This window comes from Microcebus murinus, chromosome 8 (genome assembly GCF_040939455.1).
Source record: "Microcebus murinus isolate Inina chromosome 8, M.murinus_Inina_mat1.0, whole genome shotgun sequence".
NCBI lineage: Eukaryota > Metazoa > Chordata > Mammalia > Primates > Cheirogaleidae > Microcebus > Microcebus murinus.
The window spans coordinates 64579986-64597733 of NC_134111.1; the positions used below are offsets into that span (position 1 = coordinate 64579986).

The following is a 17748-nucleotide window of genomic DNA, read 5'->3' on the forward strand; positions in this document are numbered from 1 at the left end:
ATGTGTGTGTATATATTTGAAAGTAACAGAAAAGGTTAATGAATGTGCAAAGTTTTAAAAGGTTGAGTTTGATGTCAAATAGTTATGAAAATCTATAATGGCCCATTATAAAAGAACACATGTCTGTATTTGAGACTGTAACCCTCAAGAGTAAGGATTTAATAATCAGTGAAATCAGTTTAAATATTTTCTTATATTCTGTAATAGCCATGCATTTTTGCTTAGCCATACCATATAATCCAACTCTAATATATGCAAATTGTGTAGGAAAAAAATTTAGTAACCAGGCAAGATTTATCTTTTACAAAAGCAAAAAGCAAACAAACAAAAAAACTTGTGTTAATGTCCATACAATTTACTCCATACCAAATAAATTATATATAAGACATGCTGATTTCCTGCCTTCCACCATCTAACCGGGAACCACCACTGTCCTCTTAACCAAGTCAGTAGGGTGGGAAAATACCACTGTTTAAGAAATCTGGCTTCTATCAGCCTCTGTCATGGAGAAATAAACGAGACTGCTTCCCAGTAAAAGCAAAAGTGACTTTAGGATCACAAATGAAAATGGTGAAGAAGCATAAGTCTGTAAAGAGAAAAGAATGAGGAGCCAAAGACAAAGAAAAGTCGGAGCTATCAGAGTTGCTGCAGAGGTTTTTCTAAACAAAGAATTTTATGAAGCAGCTGAAGTTCAGTACAAAAAAGACTCCACCCTACCCAGCTTCTGCCGTGACTTTTCTCCTTGCTCTGAAAACTCCAGCCTACAGACCAGAATTCCTCTGGCTAAAATGCCTTTAGTGCTCCGTTTTAAGCATTCTTCTTTTCTTTTAAACTTCCCACTCTCACACTCAGGCAAAAAGGACTTATCTTAGGCTTTCCCAGAAACATTTAGTAGTGTACTCTTCCCAACGACAGATCTAGAAGCTCCGGATTTACAAACATCCCCGATTGTCTTCCAAGCCGTTTCCCAGGTGCAAATCTGTCAGCCCCCTTCTCAAACTTCAAACCAGAACCTCCTCTTCAAGCTCTTCCTGGGGCTTAACATTCCACCTATTTCCCAAACCGTGCAATAAACACCACAAGCAAAGCAAACGGCAAACTCACCATCCTCGCCTTCTTCCTGGGCTTTTATTGAGACAAATTGCCCTAATAAAACAGTAAGAATGAGGAGAGGTCTTGCTTCTACCCAGTTTGCCATCACGTCTAAATATTAGACATGTGGGTCCTCCTGGGAATAAAAGTCGATTCTAAGGTTATTGTAGCACCATGAAGTCAGCCGTGGGCTCTTCTTTCAGCACCAGCCCCAGGGCTGCCTCTGCAAACCCCCTTTTTCAGCACCAGCTCCAGCACAGTCTGTGAAAACTTTTTTCAAGCGATGCAGCTTTAAATAGGAAGAATGCTGCCTCCACTTCTTTTCCTGCCCCTTTTCAGCTTGTTCAGGCTCATAACCATCCAGTGTCTGCCAAGCAGCGGTCTGATTGATGGTAAACAACCAAATCAGAACGCGCGCCTCTGTGCCTGAACTTTCCCTGCTTCATTTATGTTTAAAGCATGGATGGGGCTTAATAACAGAAACAAACTTTTATTTCTCTTTCTTTTTATTTTATTTTTTTAAGAAAGTCTGTTAGAAGGAAAGAGTCCTATTCTCCCCTCCCTAACCCTTCCCCCAGACACACGCCTTAACTTTTCCCCTATAAGCTGAAAAAGACATTAGGGAGGAAATGCAGCCTTTTAGCCTAGTTTTTGGCATTCAGATAATTCAAGACTCTCTTCTCCACCTTAAACCGTGAAAGGATCACATTTTAACTCTTTCTTTTGCCTAAATAGGAATTATTTTTATCCCCTCTCCAATTCTGGTTTTCTCCCCCTCACACACACACCCCCCCACAACCCAATACTCCAGAAGGGAACTATGAGAACTAGAACGTTGCCCAGGTAAAGTCCGGGTGAGAAAACTATTTTGGACAAATGAATCTGTGACACATCATACTCTGAATCCAGAAGATAGGTCCTATCCTAATCTCTCCACATCTCTTAAGGGGCCGCATCTGCAGGTTCTTCTCCCCAAGAATTGTATTATGTAGAAATACTGACTACTAAGCTAGTGTAGAAAAATGAGAGAAACTACATTTGGATATAGAAAGGTTCAGTTCAAATACCAGCTCTGCTACTCACCAATTTTTCAAACGTGCACACAGTTCTTTATCTTTGTGCACTCCAATTTTCTCATTTGATAAAAGGGCTTTACCCTGACCAGTATACAGGGTTTAGTGACACTAAAATGAGTAGTATATTATTAAGTTCCAAATTGCAAAGAACTACATAAAAGTAGATGATGTTATTAACCCTAAACCAGCTTTTCAAGGAATATAGTTGTCTCAGATGCATATGCATTCTAAGAGCAATATCCTTGAACTTTTGGTGCTACACTCCTGCTTGCCAAGATATTAATGAACTCAGAGTATTTTATATAATCTAATCTATTTGCCATCTTGAGTCCCCTGGAATTAGAATGGATGTTGTATACAATACAGGTGAATGAACTGTTTACAATTACTCAGCAATGATTAGAAGCCCTGCACTGTGCTATACAATGGACAAAAAGCATGACACAAAAGAAATGAGAGGCGTGCACATAGCCTTCAAAGAACATATGTAGATGCTGAGAAAATAAATTTACATCTAACAAAACCAGAACATATAAATATGTTTGGGATGCAAAAGACTCGGTAGAAATTCAGAGAAAGGAGAGATCATAAAAAGAGATTTGATAAGTAAGTCATTATTATCACTTTTCTAATAGAAAAAAAAATCCAAGAACCTTCGAATTTTAGCTTTGGAGCAAGAATTTCTAGAGAAGTATTCCAGAAGTCAACTGTGTAAGGAGTTTCCAACTTTCTAACCCTGTGCCCCTCAGTTTAACTTTTTGCTTCAACAAATATAATTTCAATGACTTCCGTTCCCAGGGGTGCCCTACTCCCACTCAGTGAATGGGCTGAGGGAGGACCAAAAACTATCCTTTGCTAATAATTCTTCCTAGAATATCTGAGTAAGGCCAGGACTTGGAAATCACCTTGCTAAATAATCAAAGAAAATAACAGGAAAACAAATAAATGCAGAGGAAAAATGAACTATTCTCTGAGCTTGCCAGTTCTAGTCTACTATATGAGGCCACTTCAGACACTAATCCCAAGTGTTGGCACAATTTTCAAGCACCTTGTGTGGAATCTTTACCAAAATGCAGGACAATAGATATTTATGCCTGTTGAATCTCCAACTCTCAGAAATTATTTCCATGCTGGAAATACAAAGAAGATTAAATAAAATCACAGGACTTGTAACTGAGGCAGCGTACATAATATTCAGTTCCTGCTCAGATCAATATTTTAGTATCTGTCATGAAAACAATTATTATCAGTTTACTATACAGTTATATTAAATTTAACTTGGAAACAGGACTTGTGTAAGAAAGATTAAAAACATAATGCGACCTCTCACAGTTCCCACCAGCTTCAGCCCCCACTTCCCATCATACCAAAAGCTCATGGTATGACAGAGACATAGCAAATATTGTCAGGAGAGCTGACAAAATCAGCATTCTCCATTGTCCTTGTGAAGTTTTGACATCTTACTGCCAATAAGTCATAAATAGCAAAATATTTTGCGACTTGTACTTTTTCTCTATGTTTGGCTTTAGGGCAATGTTACAATTTGGAAAATACTGAAACGTACACAAATTTTGACCAGATATGCCTGTTTAATAGATGTGATTGAATTTAGGAGAGAGGAAAGTATCATTTCTTAGTACTTGAAGAACTGATTCTAGACCTCAGTGCTAGAACAGAGGGCTCAGAAATCTGTCCCAATTCCAGTGAAGTCCATCCTAACAGTATATGTATTGTAATAATATGTGCTTAGTGGGCAAATTTTTACCAATTCTCACAGCAATCCTGAGGTATTTATCTTTTTTAAAAAAACATATATAATATTGCCTGACAAAGACAAGATGGAAAAAAAACATATATAATATAAGGAATTATGGTTCAGATACATTTACTTGCTCAAGATTGCTCAGCTAGGTAGTAAATTCAGGATTCTGTTTCAACTATGTCTGACACCAAAGTGAATGTGCTCACTGCCTCTTGGCTTGACTTAGACCCACCTGACACTCACACTCCCCAACTCAGGGGAAAAGGTGTCCGAGCACCCTTTCAGGGGTGATTCTTCCCTCTGCACTCCTTCTCCCACCCCTTCCCTTCTCCTCTTGCTCTGTCTGTAAGCCCCTCTCTCTCCTCTACCTTCCACCTCTCTTTCTCTACTAGGGCCTTTCCTGCAGCCTGTAAACCTGCTCCTCACCTATTGCCTATCTTTAAAAAAACAAACAAACAAAAAGAAGGAGAGATTTCCTTTACCCCTGCTTCTTCTATAGTCTCTTTCCTTCCTTCCACTTCTCCTCCCCCCATCACCCTTCACCCTCCACATCAGGGTCTCATTACCAGCTCTCTACTCCATATTGCACTGCCAGAGCCCTTTGTTAATCAACCCAAAGATTTCTTCTTTCCTCCCCACAGCAGTCAATATTCTGACTACTCCCTTCCTACTGAAACTCTTTCCTCCCATGTCATCCTGGGTCCCGTATGCCCCCTCCTCTTATGTCCCCTGCTTTGCTGGTCAAACTTCCCTTGCCATTTACTCTCAGAGAGCCCGTTTGTACTCTCTGGAGTTGTTCCATTAGCTTTTTTCCCCCTTTGCTTATTGACCTGGGCTGTGTTGACTATTAGATCCCTAGACTTTATTTATCTTCATCAACATGCGAATGACTCTCAGTCAAGGTTTTCCTCCTGAGCTGCAGACTGTATTTCTAAGTGCCTATATTAAACATCTTCCGCTAGACGGGTCCATAGGACTCAGAATCCAAAAATGAAATCATTATCTCCCATTGTTCTTTATACCCATTAACACTACAGCCATCATCCTAGGCCCAAGATCAGAACCATGGGAGGAGTCTCTTTGCATCCCATTGGTCACCAAGCCCTGTTGATTTTGTTGTGCATTCCCTCACTCAATTACTCTGCTTTCTTTAAAAACTGATTCCCAAGTACTTAAAAAACATAACATGATATGTTAAAGTAATAATAATAATAAATGTCTACTTCTTGGTTTCCATCTTCTTTTGCTTTCCTTGCTTTCCTTGGTTTCACTCATAGGGAACCTAGATTTTCCCAAGAACTTAAAGCAATTTGATACCTCAGAATTTTACTCAGGCCCTGACCTTTGCCTGAAATAACCACCTTCCTGGTCTAATTCATTCTCTCATTTAACAAATATCTATTCAGTGTCTATTATTTGGCAAGTTCTATTCAAGGCAGTAGGCTATAGCTGTACACAACACAGACACAGTCCCTGATTCCATGGAGCTTACCACCTCGAGTGGAGAAACAGCAATCAATAAGTAAATGTGAAAACAATGTAATTTTAGACAATGATATTCCATAAGGAAATAAACAGCTTGTTGTTTTAGAGTTGCTCGGGAGTTAGTACAAGAGGAATACTTCAATAGAGCTATCTGGGAAAACCCAGTTAAGGAGATAATAGTGAAGCTGAGACCTAAAATTTGAAAAGAATTTATCACTGGAGAACTGGAAAGAGGTATTCCAAGCAAAAGAAACAGCAAATGTAAATGGCCTGGCATTGTGTTTTAGTTTTCTATTGCTGCCATAAAAATCACTACTGACTGTGGCCTAAATCAACACTAATGTATCATCTTATATTTCTGTAGGTCAGAACTCTAACATGGGTCTTACTGGGCTAAAATCAAAGTGTCACACAGGCTGCATTCTTTTTAGAGGCTCTAAGGGAAAATTAATTTGCTTGTTTTTTGAGCTCCTATTAACATAAGTCACCCACAGTCCTTGTTTCATGGCCTCGTCCTCTGCCTTCAAAGCTAGCAACATAGCGTCTCTCTGACACTCCTTTGTTGTCACATCTCTTTCTCTGACCACATCCTGGAAGCGTCCTCTGCTTTTAAGGACTCATGCAACTACATTGAGCCCATCTGGATAATCCAGGTTAACTTCCCCCACCTCAAAGTCCTGAATCACATCAGCCAAGTCCTTTTTAACCTTTAAGGCAACAAATTCACAGGTTCTGGGGGTTAGAACATGGGCATCTTTGGGGCCTGTTATTCTTCCTACAAAAGATAGGAATAAGCTTTGATTGTGCAAAAGTAGAAAGGAAGTCCTCATGGCTAACATGATATAATATAAAGTTGGGCATGAGGTTTATTATTATAGCCTTGTAGGTCATGGGAAGGAGTTTGAATTATTTTTTCTAAATGCAAAGGGTCATTCTACAGAGAAATAGCATGTTTTAATATACTAATTTTTAAAAATCTGAATAGCATGTGAGAAATATATTGTAACAAGGCAAAGATAGATGCAGGGGACACCAAGTAGAAAGTACTTTTAACCCAAATGAGGATGATGTTGGCTTGGACTAGGGGACTACAGAGGAAACACAAAGAAGCAGAGGGATTCAGAACATATTTTGGAAATAAAATTTGTGATGGATTATGCAGGGCTAGAAAAAAAAACAAGAAATTGAAGAGAACACCTCTGCCAACTAAGTGGCTGATAACAGCCAGCAAAGATCAAGCATCGCCTCGCCTGACAAACTGGTCTGCTCCTTCATGGAATTGACCAACATGTCTATGTAGACTCGACATCACACTCTCTTGACGTGTCTGTTTCCCCTACCACACTGAAAGATCCTTAAATTATGGACATTGCTTAGTTATTCCTATTTGTCCAATAGCTATTTGCTGAATCAATAGAACTTGATGACTGAATGACCATGAGAGAAGTAGCAGTGAGCATAGATTAAGATGATTCCAAGATGTCCACCCTAGAGGACTAGGAAAATGATGGTCCTAATGAAAGAAATATCTAAGCAAGGAAGAGTAACTGGTAAGAGAGCAGAAAGAGAGCACATAGCTGCTTAGGTGCGTCTGAGCACATATGCACCTTGAAATAGCAAACCACAATTTTTGAACAGAAGAAGACTGCATATTGTGAATATACTTTTTCTAGCTGAAAGTCACTGTGAAAATAAAAGCATTACAATAATAGTAATAATAATGGCTAGAATATATTAAGTAACTATTACATGTCAGGTGCTGTGGAAACACTTTATATATATTAACTAATTTAATCCCTAAATCAATGCTGTCTTGTAGGTGCTATTTTCTGTTTTACATATGAGAAAGGAAATTGGGGCTCATAGAAGAAGCTAAATAACTTTTGTCAACTTACATAGCAAGAAATGAATAGATCTAGGTTTGGAATCCTGGCATAGTCTTTTCTTTTAACACGTAATTGAGTTTCAAAAAATAATGCAATGTTTATTTCCTTAGCTTAAACTCTATCACTGATTTTTTTTAGAATACTAATTACAATATTGGGAGAATAATTCAAAATGTCTGTATAAGCATATCAATAATATATTTTCAAAGTAAACAAGTATATGTACCAATGAATTTAATTATAAATGGTATATGTATCCAAACTTTACATATATGTTACCTCTATCTTAATATTTCTACTGAAAACATATCTTTACACATTTAGGCATAATTAGAGTTTTTTTGTTTTAGAAAGTTTCACCCTCATTTTAACATTCTTACAATATGAATTTTCATTTTAATCTGGAGATTTGTATTTTAGCTAAGTCATATTTTGGGAAAAGTTTACAATTTTCCATTTTAAAATACTGTGTGATCTCCCAAGGCATCAACAGTCATGTTTAGAAGTTATGGAGAGTTCTGTGAGCCAAGATCATAAATATTATGAAAAATAGCACTGGCTTCTCTTTACATACTATATGAGCACATATTTACTCCTTGATATTCACAATAACCCAGTGAAATAATATGGGCTAGATGATCATTCTCATTTTACACTGGGATTCAGAGAGATTAAGTGACTTGTCAGAAGTCACACAGTACAATTAATGGTCTCAATATTGGTTTCCAAGTCCAAGCATTCTATCCACTGTATCTTGATATTTAAACTATAATTCAAATTTTACTAACTAGGAAGGTAGTAACCAAAAAGTTTCCAGACATATAGTGGTTATGAGCACAAACCTTGAAGCCAGACTGACAAAATCCAAATGCTGGCCCCACCATTTACCAGCTGGAAGACGATGGAAAAATTACATCTTTTCTATGTTTCAGTGTCCCTGTCTGAAAAATGCCTACCTCATTGGTAATTATTATGAGTATTAAATGAATTGAAATTTATAAAGCTCTTAGGATAATTTCTAGCATAGAGGTGATATTAGTATATAAATGCTGATTAAACAAAAATAAGTAACTGCATTAATGCTTCTTTAAAAAACAACATGTAATTTGTCATTTAAAATTTGACTTTAAAATTGTTTAAAGATCAAAAACCAGGATAACCAGAATGCAGGCTAATTACCCACAATGTGCTTCTCTCACTCCCTCATTCAATATTTTTATTCTGTTTATTAAGTTTATTGAGACATGTTTACATAGGCCAAATTTTGCCTTTTTAGGAGTACAGTTCTTTGAGTTTTGACAAATGTATACAATCATGTGACTACCATCACCGTTTACAGGATATTTTCTTGACTCCAAAAAGGTCCTCCATTTGGACCTCATCTACTCCTCCCATCCTCGCTCCTGCCACCATTGATCTGATTGCTGTCCCCACAGTTTCCCCTTTCCAAAATGTTACATAAATGGAATCACATCATAGTAGCCTGTGTGTCTGATTCCAAGACCCATCCACGCTGTCGCATGTGTGGGCTGTTCATTTCTCTTCTTAAAACTTGTATGTTCACGTTTTTAAAATTTATTTCTTAATTATTTCTTTATTTTTGGCCCCTCAAATTTCAATTTACCATTTCCTAATTCTTAATCATTAATTCACTAGTTACTTTTAAGTTTAATAAATCTTAAAACATGGAGGATTGTTTGTATTGTAATAGGCAATTCTCCACAGCTAAATTGAGAGTTCATGAGTCAGGGCTTCCCCTGAGGGAAAGTTTTTAGATGGCAGGGCTAGGTACAGGCTACAAAAGGGAAATTGTCCAGAAGCTCAATGACACCAAAGGCCATTTATACCAAATGAGTGTGCTATGCTCCATGTCCTGCTTTTAAAAACAAAAATTAAAGGCCTAAGAGTCTGAAGTTGTGTTTCAACAAAATAAGGAGTCATTCAGCCGATCAGGCTCCAAGTTCTTGCATTGTTCAATTGACAATTGTGTGGCAGCCACAGAGGTCCCAGAAATGTGTCTTTTCTTGGTAAGGAGAGGGTAGCAGGGAGCAGGGAAATCAATGTGATACATTTTATCATATTATATAAGTCCATTGGTATTTTGTCTAATATTTTAAGGTTGTCTGTGTTTTGGGGAAAATTAACCTGTCAACTTACTTAAGTAAATTCAGTTCTATTTTGCAGAGCTATGGAATTCTCTGCTTTTGAGATGACATGCAAGAAGTTTTTGTATTGGCCCTTAAGAATAGAATTTTATATAAACCTGCCATTTTAAGTGCCATGCCTGTTGTATTTTTGTTTCACATTTTATATTTGTGTCCAGGGTTTGAATAAAATAATTAAACTAGTTGTCAATATGTCAGAAGCATTAAATACCAAATTTTTTTTAAAAAACTTTTTTCGACAATCCATGAGAAATAAAAATATCCGTCCCATATCCTTCTCCCTGATATAGATGTATCAAATAGAAAATGGCCAGCAGTGGTCAAATCTTGATTAATATCAAAAAGCACAATTCCTGCCATCACGATTGTTTACAGAATGTAAGTACTTTAATAATAATTAAGAAGCTAAAATGACATTGTTGACATAAAAATATGTGATGCATTTGAACTATAATTTTTATTTAAATATCTTATAATAATCAATGAGTTCACTTTGGTATAAATATATAAATATGCATTAAGATAAGCTCTGACTGCAGTAATTGAAGTGTTAATTATATATTCAAATGTAGTCACTATGTAGCAAAGATTTTTACTGTCCTAAACCCCACAGGACCCAGTGGCTCATTGATTATATTGCTTAGAAATCATAAAAAGTCTGTATATTTTGTCCTAATTGTGAATTAATTAAAACAGGTAAGTATCCACATATGACAACATATACACCGACAGAAATGGTTAGTGAAAGTGCAATTTATGAACTTGATTTTAGTATATTCTTAAGTTATTGCATCCACATAAATGTGAGTCCTTCTTGGAACCCAGGGTTAAGAAAACCAAAGCCCCCTCTGAATACTTACTACAAAAAAAAAAAAAAAAAAATAGGTCATTCTTAATCCATAGTAAATACTAACGCAGGTTTCACTCACCAGTTGGAGAGCATACTATTTTAATGTGTTTTTATTTTGAGTTATGTGAGTGATATCATCTTATGAGATTTGGAGAAACACATGGATTTCATTCTGTTGTTTTATAGAGACTTACTTTTGTTTTTTCTGGAATAATGGCAATCATAAGATATTATTAAATGAATGAGATTTTATAAATGTGCCTTGTCTCCTCTTTCAGCATCATCTCCATTTCCATGATTTTGGAATGAGAAGAATCTTAAAAATTGTTTCTAGAACATCTGAAATCTCTTTTCCATAAATACAATATACAGCTAAAACACTCCAGGGATACTTTGAAAGTCTGGCAATTTCTCTCCTTGTTAATCTACTGAAATTAAATTTATATACATTTATTTGTAAGAAGAGTTCTTTTATTAATTCATGGCTTATAGTCAATCTCTAAGTCCCATAAATTGGCTCCAAAAGCCATGATGTACTTAATTTCTTAGATTTATTATGGATTCTGCTCAATTTTTATGAATCTGTTAAAAATTATCCAAATATTTCAATTATTTGAAACATGGACATTATCAGTAGCAGGAAGACTTAAGAAGTTACTGTACTCCTAAGGCATGAGCACCAGTCGGTCACCCCTCCCTTGTTTCAAATATGACTCGTTCATCCTAATATGCTCATCTTACTTAAGTAAAAGTGGGGGGGTGGGAGGTCTGGTATCAAAAGGTACATACAATTCAACATAATGCACATTTGTTGAGAAATTACATTGAAAATGCAAATATCGACAGGACATAGTCCTGCCCCACGAATGGCTTACCTGGTTTGGTGGTAAGAGACACAATCATTGATACCTATAATACACATAATAAAGGAATGAGTTCTATTATAGAAGTACACAAAATAATGCAAGAGCATGGTAGGGTAAAAGGACTTGGAGTCACAAGGAATCTGGAAAAATCTTGTGGACATGATGGAATTTAAACAGAGCTTGAGAAAAAATGTATAGCATTCCAACAAAGGGGCTGAAGGGAGGTTAGAGAAGTCATGAAAGAAAAAAACTAAATTGGCTTAAAGAAACTGTTGGTATCCTCTCAGGGTTAAATCATAGGCCACTCAACACTACAACATGGCCTAATATTTTAAAATTTTAAGGGGAAAGCATGAAGTATTTACAGCACAGGAGATTTTTTTTAAATGCCAGGCATTTAAATCTCAAACTTAATAATACCTTCATCTTTTAATGGTCTAGCCAGTGTTTCAAGACAATTTTTATATTATTATATTTCAGTAGTATAATTTTTTATGATTTCACTAAGATAATAAACTTGTGATCTGGATTCTTCAGAATGCTCTATCATAAAGAAGGCACAGAAATACATCAATAATATCACCACTTTACTCTTGTAGCATAAAAAATACATTTCCACTGTTCTACATGGTTTTGTTTCTTGTAGAACCACACCCATATTTTTGCTTCCAAAAGAAGACATAGCTCAAGAAAAAATGTGGATGAATCAGTAACCATACATAGATTTGAATTCTTCTTTTCACATAGCAACCTCATCGTGTCTGCCAAGCTCACTCCAAAGTAGTCATCTTTTTCAGCAGCCTGAATCAACACAGCAGAGAGAAGTAGAAAATACACATATGTAGGTCCCTCATTTATTTAAGCCTGTGAGTGTTACTAGCCCTTTAAAACACATAAAAAGATAAGGTTTCCCCTTCCAATGAAATATCTGTATTTCTGAGGCGAGATGTGTTCATATACTTTAACCATAACAATATGTGACAAGAGATAGAAATAGATGCAAACATGAGAATTCTGCTTTATTCTAGTAAGGCAGATACTAAAGAGATTTTCAAAAATGTAAAGTCATGCCACTTTTCTTATTAATTTTTTATTTTGGTAAATATAGTGTTTTCATTAAAATGCATTATTTATGTTAACATGTAATGGGTATATTATGCTACTTAAAATAAATTAATAACATTTAAAATGTCATTCAGTTTTAATTCCTACTTTTTTTAGTTCTGTTTTCATTTTTATTTTTAATTATTATGGCAACATAACAGTTGCATATATTTACATGGTGCATGTGATATTTTGATACAGACATGCAGTGTGCAATAATCAAATCTGGGTATATCCGTCACCTCAAGTATTTATCATTTCTTTGGGTTAAGAGCATTCCAGTCCCATTACTTTAATTATTTTTAGTGATTGTAGTCATTTCGTTGTGCTATTAAATATTGTTCATTCTATCTTACTATCTAACTACATTTTTGTACCTATTAACCATGCCCACTTTATCCCCCTTTCTAGCTATCCTTCCCAGCCTCTGTAACCATCATTCTATTCTCCCTTCCAAGTACTAACCAGGCCCGACCCTGCTTAGCTTCCGAGATCGGATGGGATCGGGCGTGTTCAGGGTGGTGTGGCCGTAGACCATCATTCTATTCTCTATCTCCATAAGATCACATGTTTTAATGTTTAGCTCCCACATGTGAGTGAGGACATGTGAGATTTCTGTTTCTGTGCTTGGCTTATTTCACTTAGTTTTCTCCAATTTCATCCATGTTGTTGCAAATGACAGGATTTTATTCTTTTTATGGCTGAATAATATTCTATTATGTATAAGTACCACATTTTCTTTATCTATTCATCCATTGATGAACACTTAGGTAAATTCCAAATCTTCGTTGTTGTGAATAGTACTACAATAAATATGGAAATGCAGATATCATTTTGATATACTGATTTCCTTTCTTTTGGATATATACTGGGATTACTGGATCATACGGTAGCTCTATTTGTAGGTTTTTGAGGAACCTCCATGCTATTCTCCATAGTGACTTCACTAATTGACATTCCCACCAATGTACAAGGATTCCCCTTTCTCCACAGCCTTTGTTATTGCCTCTCTTTCTGATAAAACCCATTTTAACTGGGGTCAGATGATCATTTCTAAATATTATGGGTGTACAAATGTTTTGGTTACATGTTGATTTTGTTATGTTTGAGTCAGGGTTACAAGTGTACCCATCACCCAGATAGTGTTTATTGTACCCATTAGGTAGGTTTTCACCCATCCCCTCCATCCAGCTTGATTTGTACTGGGTTTTCCTTTCTTCTGTGCACATGTGTGCTCATTGGTTTACTTCTAATTTATTAATAATAATGAGTATATGTGGTTTTGTTTTTCCATTCTTTAGATACTTCACTTAGGATAATGGACTCCAGTGCCCTCCCACTTGTTGCAAAAGCCCTTAATTCATCATTTTTTATGGCTGCATAGTATTCCATAACATACTTATACCACATTTTGTTAATCCACTCATGAATTGATGGGCACTTGGGTTGATCCCACATCTTTGCAATTGTGAATCGTGCTGCAATAAATAAATGTTTGAGTGCAGGTATCTTGACTTCTTTTCTTTTCAGTATATATCCAGTAGTAGGATTGTTGGATCAAATGATAGGCCTATCTTTAGTTCTTTGATGAATCTCCATAGTGTTTTCCACAGAGGATGAACTATTATATAATAATTTGCAATCCCACCAACAGTGTGTAAGCATTCCTTTCTCTCTGCATCCATGTCAGCATCTATTGCTTTTGGACTTTTTCATAAAAGCCATTCTGACTAGGGGAAAAGGCGATATGTCATTGTGGTTTTGAATTTCCTGAATTTTGAATTTGAATTTCTCTGGTGATTAGTGATGTTAAGCATTTTTTCACTGTTTATCAGGCATTTGTCTACCTTCTTTTGAAAAGCTTCTGTTCATGTCTTTGCCCACTTTTTAATTGGGTTATTTGATATTTTTCTTGTTGATTTGCTTGAGTTCCTTGTAGATTCTGGTTATTAGCCCTTTATTGGATGTACAGCTTGCAAATATTTTCTCCAATTCTGTAGATTGTCTATTCACTCTGTTGATTATTTTCTTAGTGGTGCAAAAGCTTTTTAATTTAATCAAGTCCCATTTATTTATTTTTCTTGATGTTTTGATTGCCATTAGGGTCTTCTTCATAAATTCTTTTCCTAGGCCAATATATAGAAGAGTTTTTCCAACAATTTTCTTCTAGTATTCTTAAGGCTTCATGCCTTACATTTAAATCTAGTATCTATCTTGAATTAATTTTTGTGAATCATCAGAGGTATGGATCCTGTTTCATTCTTCTGCATGTGGCTATCCAATTTTCCCAACACCATTTATTGAATATGGTTTCTTTTCCCCAATGTATATTGTTGTCTGCTTTGTCAAAGATCAGTTGGCTATAGGTGGATGGTTTTATATCTGGGTTCTTTGTTGTGTTCCATTGTTCTATGTCTCTATTTTTCTGGCAATACCATGCTGTTTGGGTTACTATTGCCTGGTAGTATAGTTTTAAATCTGATAATGTGATACCTCCAAATTTGTTCTTTTTGCTTAAGATTGTTTGGCTATTTGCGCTCTTTTCTGGTTCCAAACAAAACATGGAATTCTTCTTCTAGATCTGTGAAATATGACATTGGTATTTTGATGGTGATTGTATTGAATCTTTAAATTATTTTGGGTAGTATGGACATTTTAATAATGTTGACTCTACCAATCCATGAGCCTTATACATTTTTCCACTTGTTTGTGTCATATGCAATTTATTTCCTCAGTGTTTCATAGTTCTCTTTGTACAGATCTTTCACTTCCTTGGTTAGGTATATTCCTAACTATTTTATTTTCCTTATAGCTCTTTGAGTAGTAATGAGTCTTTGATTCAACTCTCTACTTGACTGTTATTGTTGTACAGGAATGCTATTGATTCATGTACATTGATTTTGTAACCTGAGACTTTGCTGAATTTATATATCAGTTCTAGGAGTCTCTTGGTGGAGTCTTTGGGGTTTTCTAAACATAAGATCATATCATCAGCAAAAAATGATAGATTGACCTCCTCTTTTCAGATTTAGATACACTTTATTTTTTTCTTTTGCCTGATTGCTCTGGATAGGACTTCTAGTACTATTTTGAATAGTAGTGGTGACAGTGGACACTCTTTGTCTTGTTCTACTTCTTAACAGGGAATGCTTTCAGCTTTTCCCTATTCAGTATGATGTTGGCTATGGGTTTGTCACATATTGCTATATAATCTTGAGATATTCATTGCCTAATTTGTTGAAGGTTTTTATCATGAAAGTGTGCTGAATTTTGTTGAATGCTTTTTCTGCATCTATAGAGATGATCATATGGTCTTTGTTTTTGCTTCTGTTTATGTGGTGAATCACATTTATTGATTTACATATATTGAACCATCCTTGCATCATCCCTGGGATGAAGCCCACTTTGTCATAGTGGATTTTTCTGATGTGCTGTTGAATCTGGTTTGCTATTATTTTATGAAGGATATTTACATGTATATTCATAAAGGATATTGGGCTGTAGTTTTTTAATGATGTCATTGTGTCCTTTCTTGGCTTTGATATCGAGGTGATATTGGCTTCATAGAATAAGTTAAGTATAATTCCCTCTTTCTCAATATCACAGAATAGTTTCTGCAGTATGGTTACCAGTTCTTCTTTGTAGATCTGGTAAAATTCCACTCTGACTCCATTGGGTCTGGGGCTTTTTTTTGTTGGAATATTTTTTTATTACTGCTTCAATCTCATTGCTCATTATTAGTTTGTCTAGGAGTTCTGTTTCTTCCTGATTGAGTCTTGGAACATTGTGTATTTCTAGGAATTTGTCTATTTCCTCTATGTTTTCAAGTTCATGTGCTTAGAGATTTTCATAGTATTCACAGATGACATCTTTTATTTCTGTAGTATTAGTTGTAAATCTCCTTTTTTTAATTTCTGATTGAGCTTATTTGGGTCCTTTCTCTTCTATTCCTGGTTAATTTGGCAAGAGGTCTATCACTTTTTTTTATCTTTTCAAATAATCAACTTTTTGTTTCATTGATTCTTTGTGTTGATTTTGTTTTCCATTTGTTTAGTTCTGCTCTGACCTTATATTTTTCTTTTCTTCTGCTAGCTTTGGGTTTGGTTTGCTCTTCTTTTTATAGTTTCTTGAGATGTGTCATATGATTGTTAGTTTGTGATTTTTCTCTTTTTGATGTGGGCATTTAAGGTTATGAATTTTCCCCTTAGGATTGCTTTTGCTGAATCCCATAGATTTTGATAGCTTGTATCTTCTCAGTTTTAACTTCTAAAACGGTAAAATAAAATAGTAAATACCAATATATATAATCCACATATCATTATTTGGGGTCCTTAATAATTTAATTTAAGAGTGCAGTGGGCTCCTGAGACTAAACCAAGAGTTTAACAAACACTGCTATACACCATGGTCCAAACAAGTCCATTTCACATCTACATTTTTAATACAATATTTAATTTTGAAGTTTAGAAAAGTAGCACAGGCTTTTCTCCCAAGGCCAAATGCAGAAAATATAAAGAAAATTATGTGACTAACAAATCCACCACCTAAGTGTAATCATTGTTAACATTTACAACATTTATTTCTCTCTGAAGAATTTCTTGTTTGAGAATGCACTTTACATGTATTCTCTTGCTTGATAAACTGATGTTTTTCCCAATTAATGCTATGAGATAAGTATTTAATGCATGTTGCTACAAATTCTATGTGTAGGTCTTTTAATGGCTGCATAACATTCTGTCATATATCCAATCTGTAACTTATTTAGCCATTCCTTTACTGTTAAATTCTAAAGTAGTTCCCCAACTTAAAATATTATAAATAATGGAAGGTGGAGTCACTAGAGAGATTCCTTAAGTTTTGGGGTAGAAGATGAAGGTACCTGGAGGCAACCTTATGCTTTGTTGTGGCTAAGGAAGGATATGTCCAAGCTGTTAAATTGAATTTAAAAGAATGTTCATTTAGGTTTATTCAGTTAATTTACAAATGATATTTAATCTGAGATCCAAATGATAGAAAAGTAGCCAAGTATGAGCAATTCCAGGGGAAGAACACTCCAAAAAAGTTCATACAAACACATTAAGGCAGGATCTGCTTATATATTTAAGGAACAGTGAAGGCCAGTATGGCCAGATGCTTCAAAGTAATGTTTTCCTCTTACGTGGTAGAAATTTCTCATATGCCCTTGTTTTTTATTCTGCTACCTTAACTTTTAATATACTTCTGTATTTAGATATAGAAGTATATTACTTCTACCACAATAAGTGTATAGTACTTTTTATCCTGCCCATTTTCCACATAGAAGATGGGATGATAAATATATAAAGATATATTATCTTTATAAAATAAATGTGAAAGTGTGTAGACATGAAGATAATTAATGGGTTGACAAATACAGTCTAGTCTGGCAATCATCTATCTTTTGCAGCTCTGCTGGAGTAAATTGGGATCTCTTACCTCCACTC

At 35.4% G+C, this 17748-nt stretch overlaps 1 protein-coding gene and 1 long non-coding RNA gene across 2 annotated transcripts in view; one reads left to right on the top strand and one right to left on the bottom strand.

Moving 5' to 3' along the window:
* COL5A2 (collagen type V alpha 2 chain) overlaps positions 1 to 1398 on the bottom strand; it is a 140925-nt gene extending 139527 nt beyond the window's left edge. The window contains exon 1 of the mRNA XM_012777011.2: positions 1105 to 1398. Within this exon, the coding sequence (XP_012632465.2) occupies positions 1105 to 1198 (94 nt within the window). The 5' untranslated portion in view covers positions 1199 to 1398. The remainder of the gene's footprint in view (positions 1 to 1104) is intronic.
* LOC105877881 (uncharacterized) overlaps positions 1 to 17748 on the top strand; it is an 86559-nt gene that overhangs the window by 29006 nt on the left and 39805 nt on the right. The gene's annotated exons all lie outside the window — the stretch shown is intronic.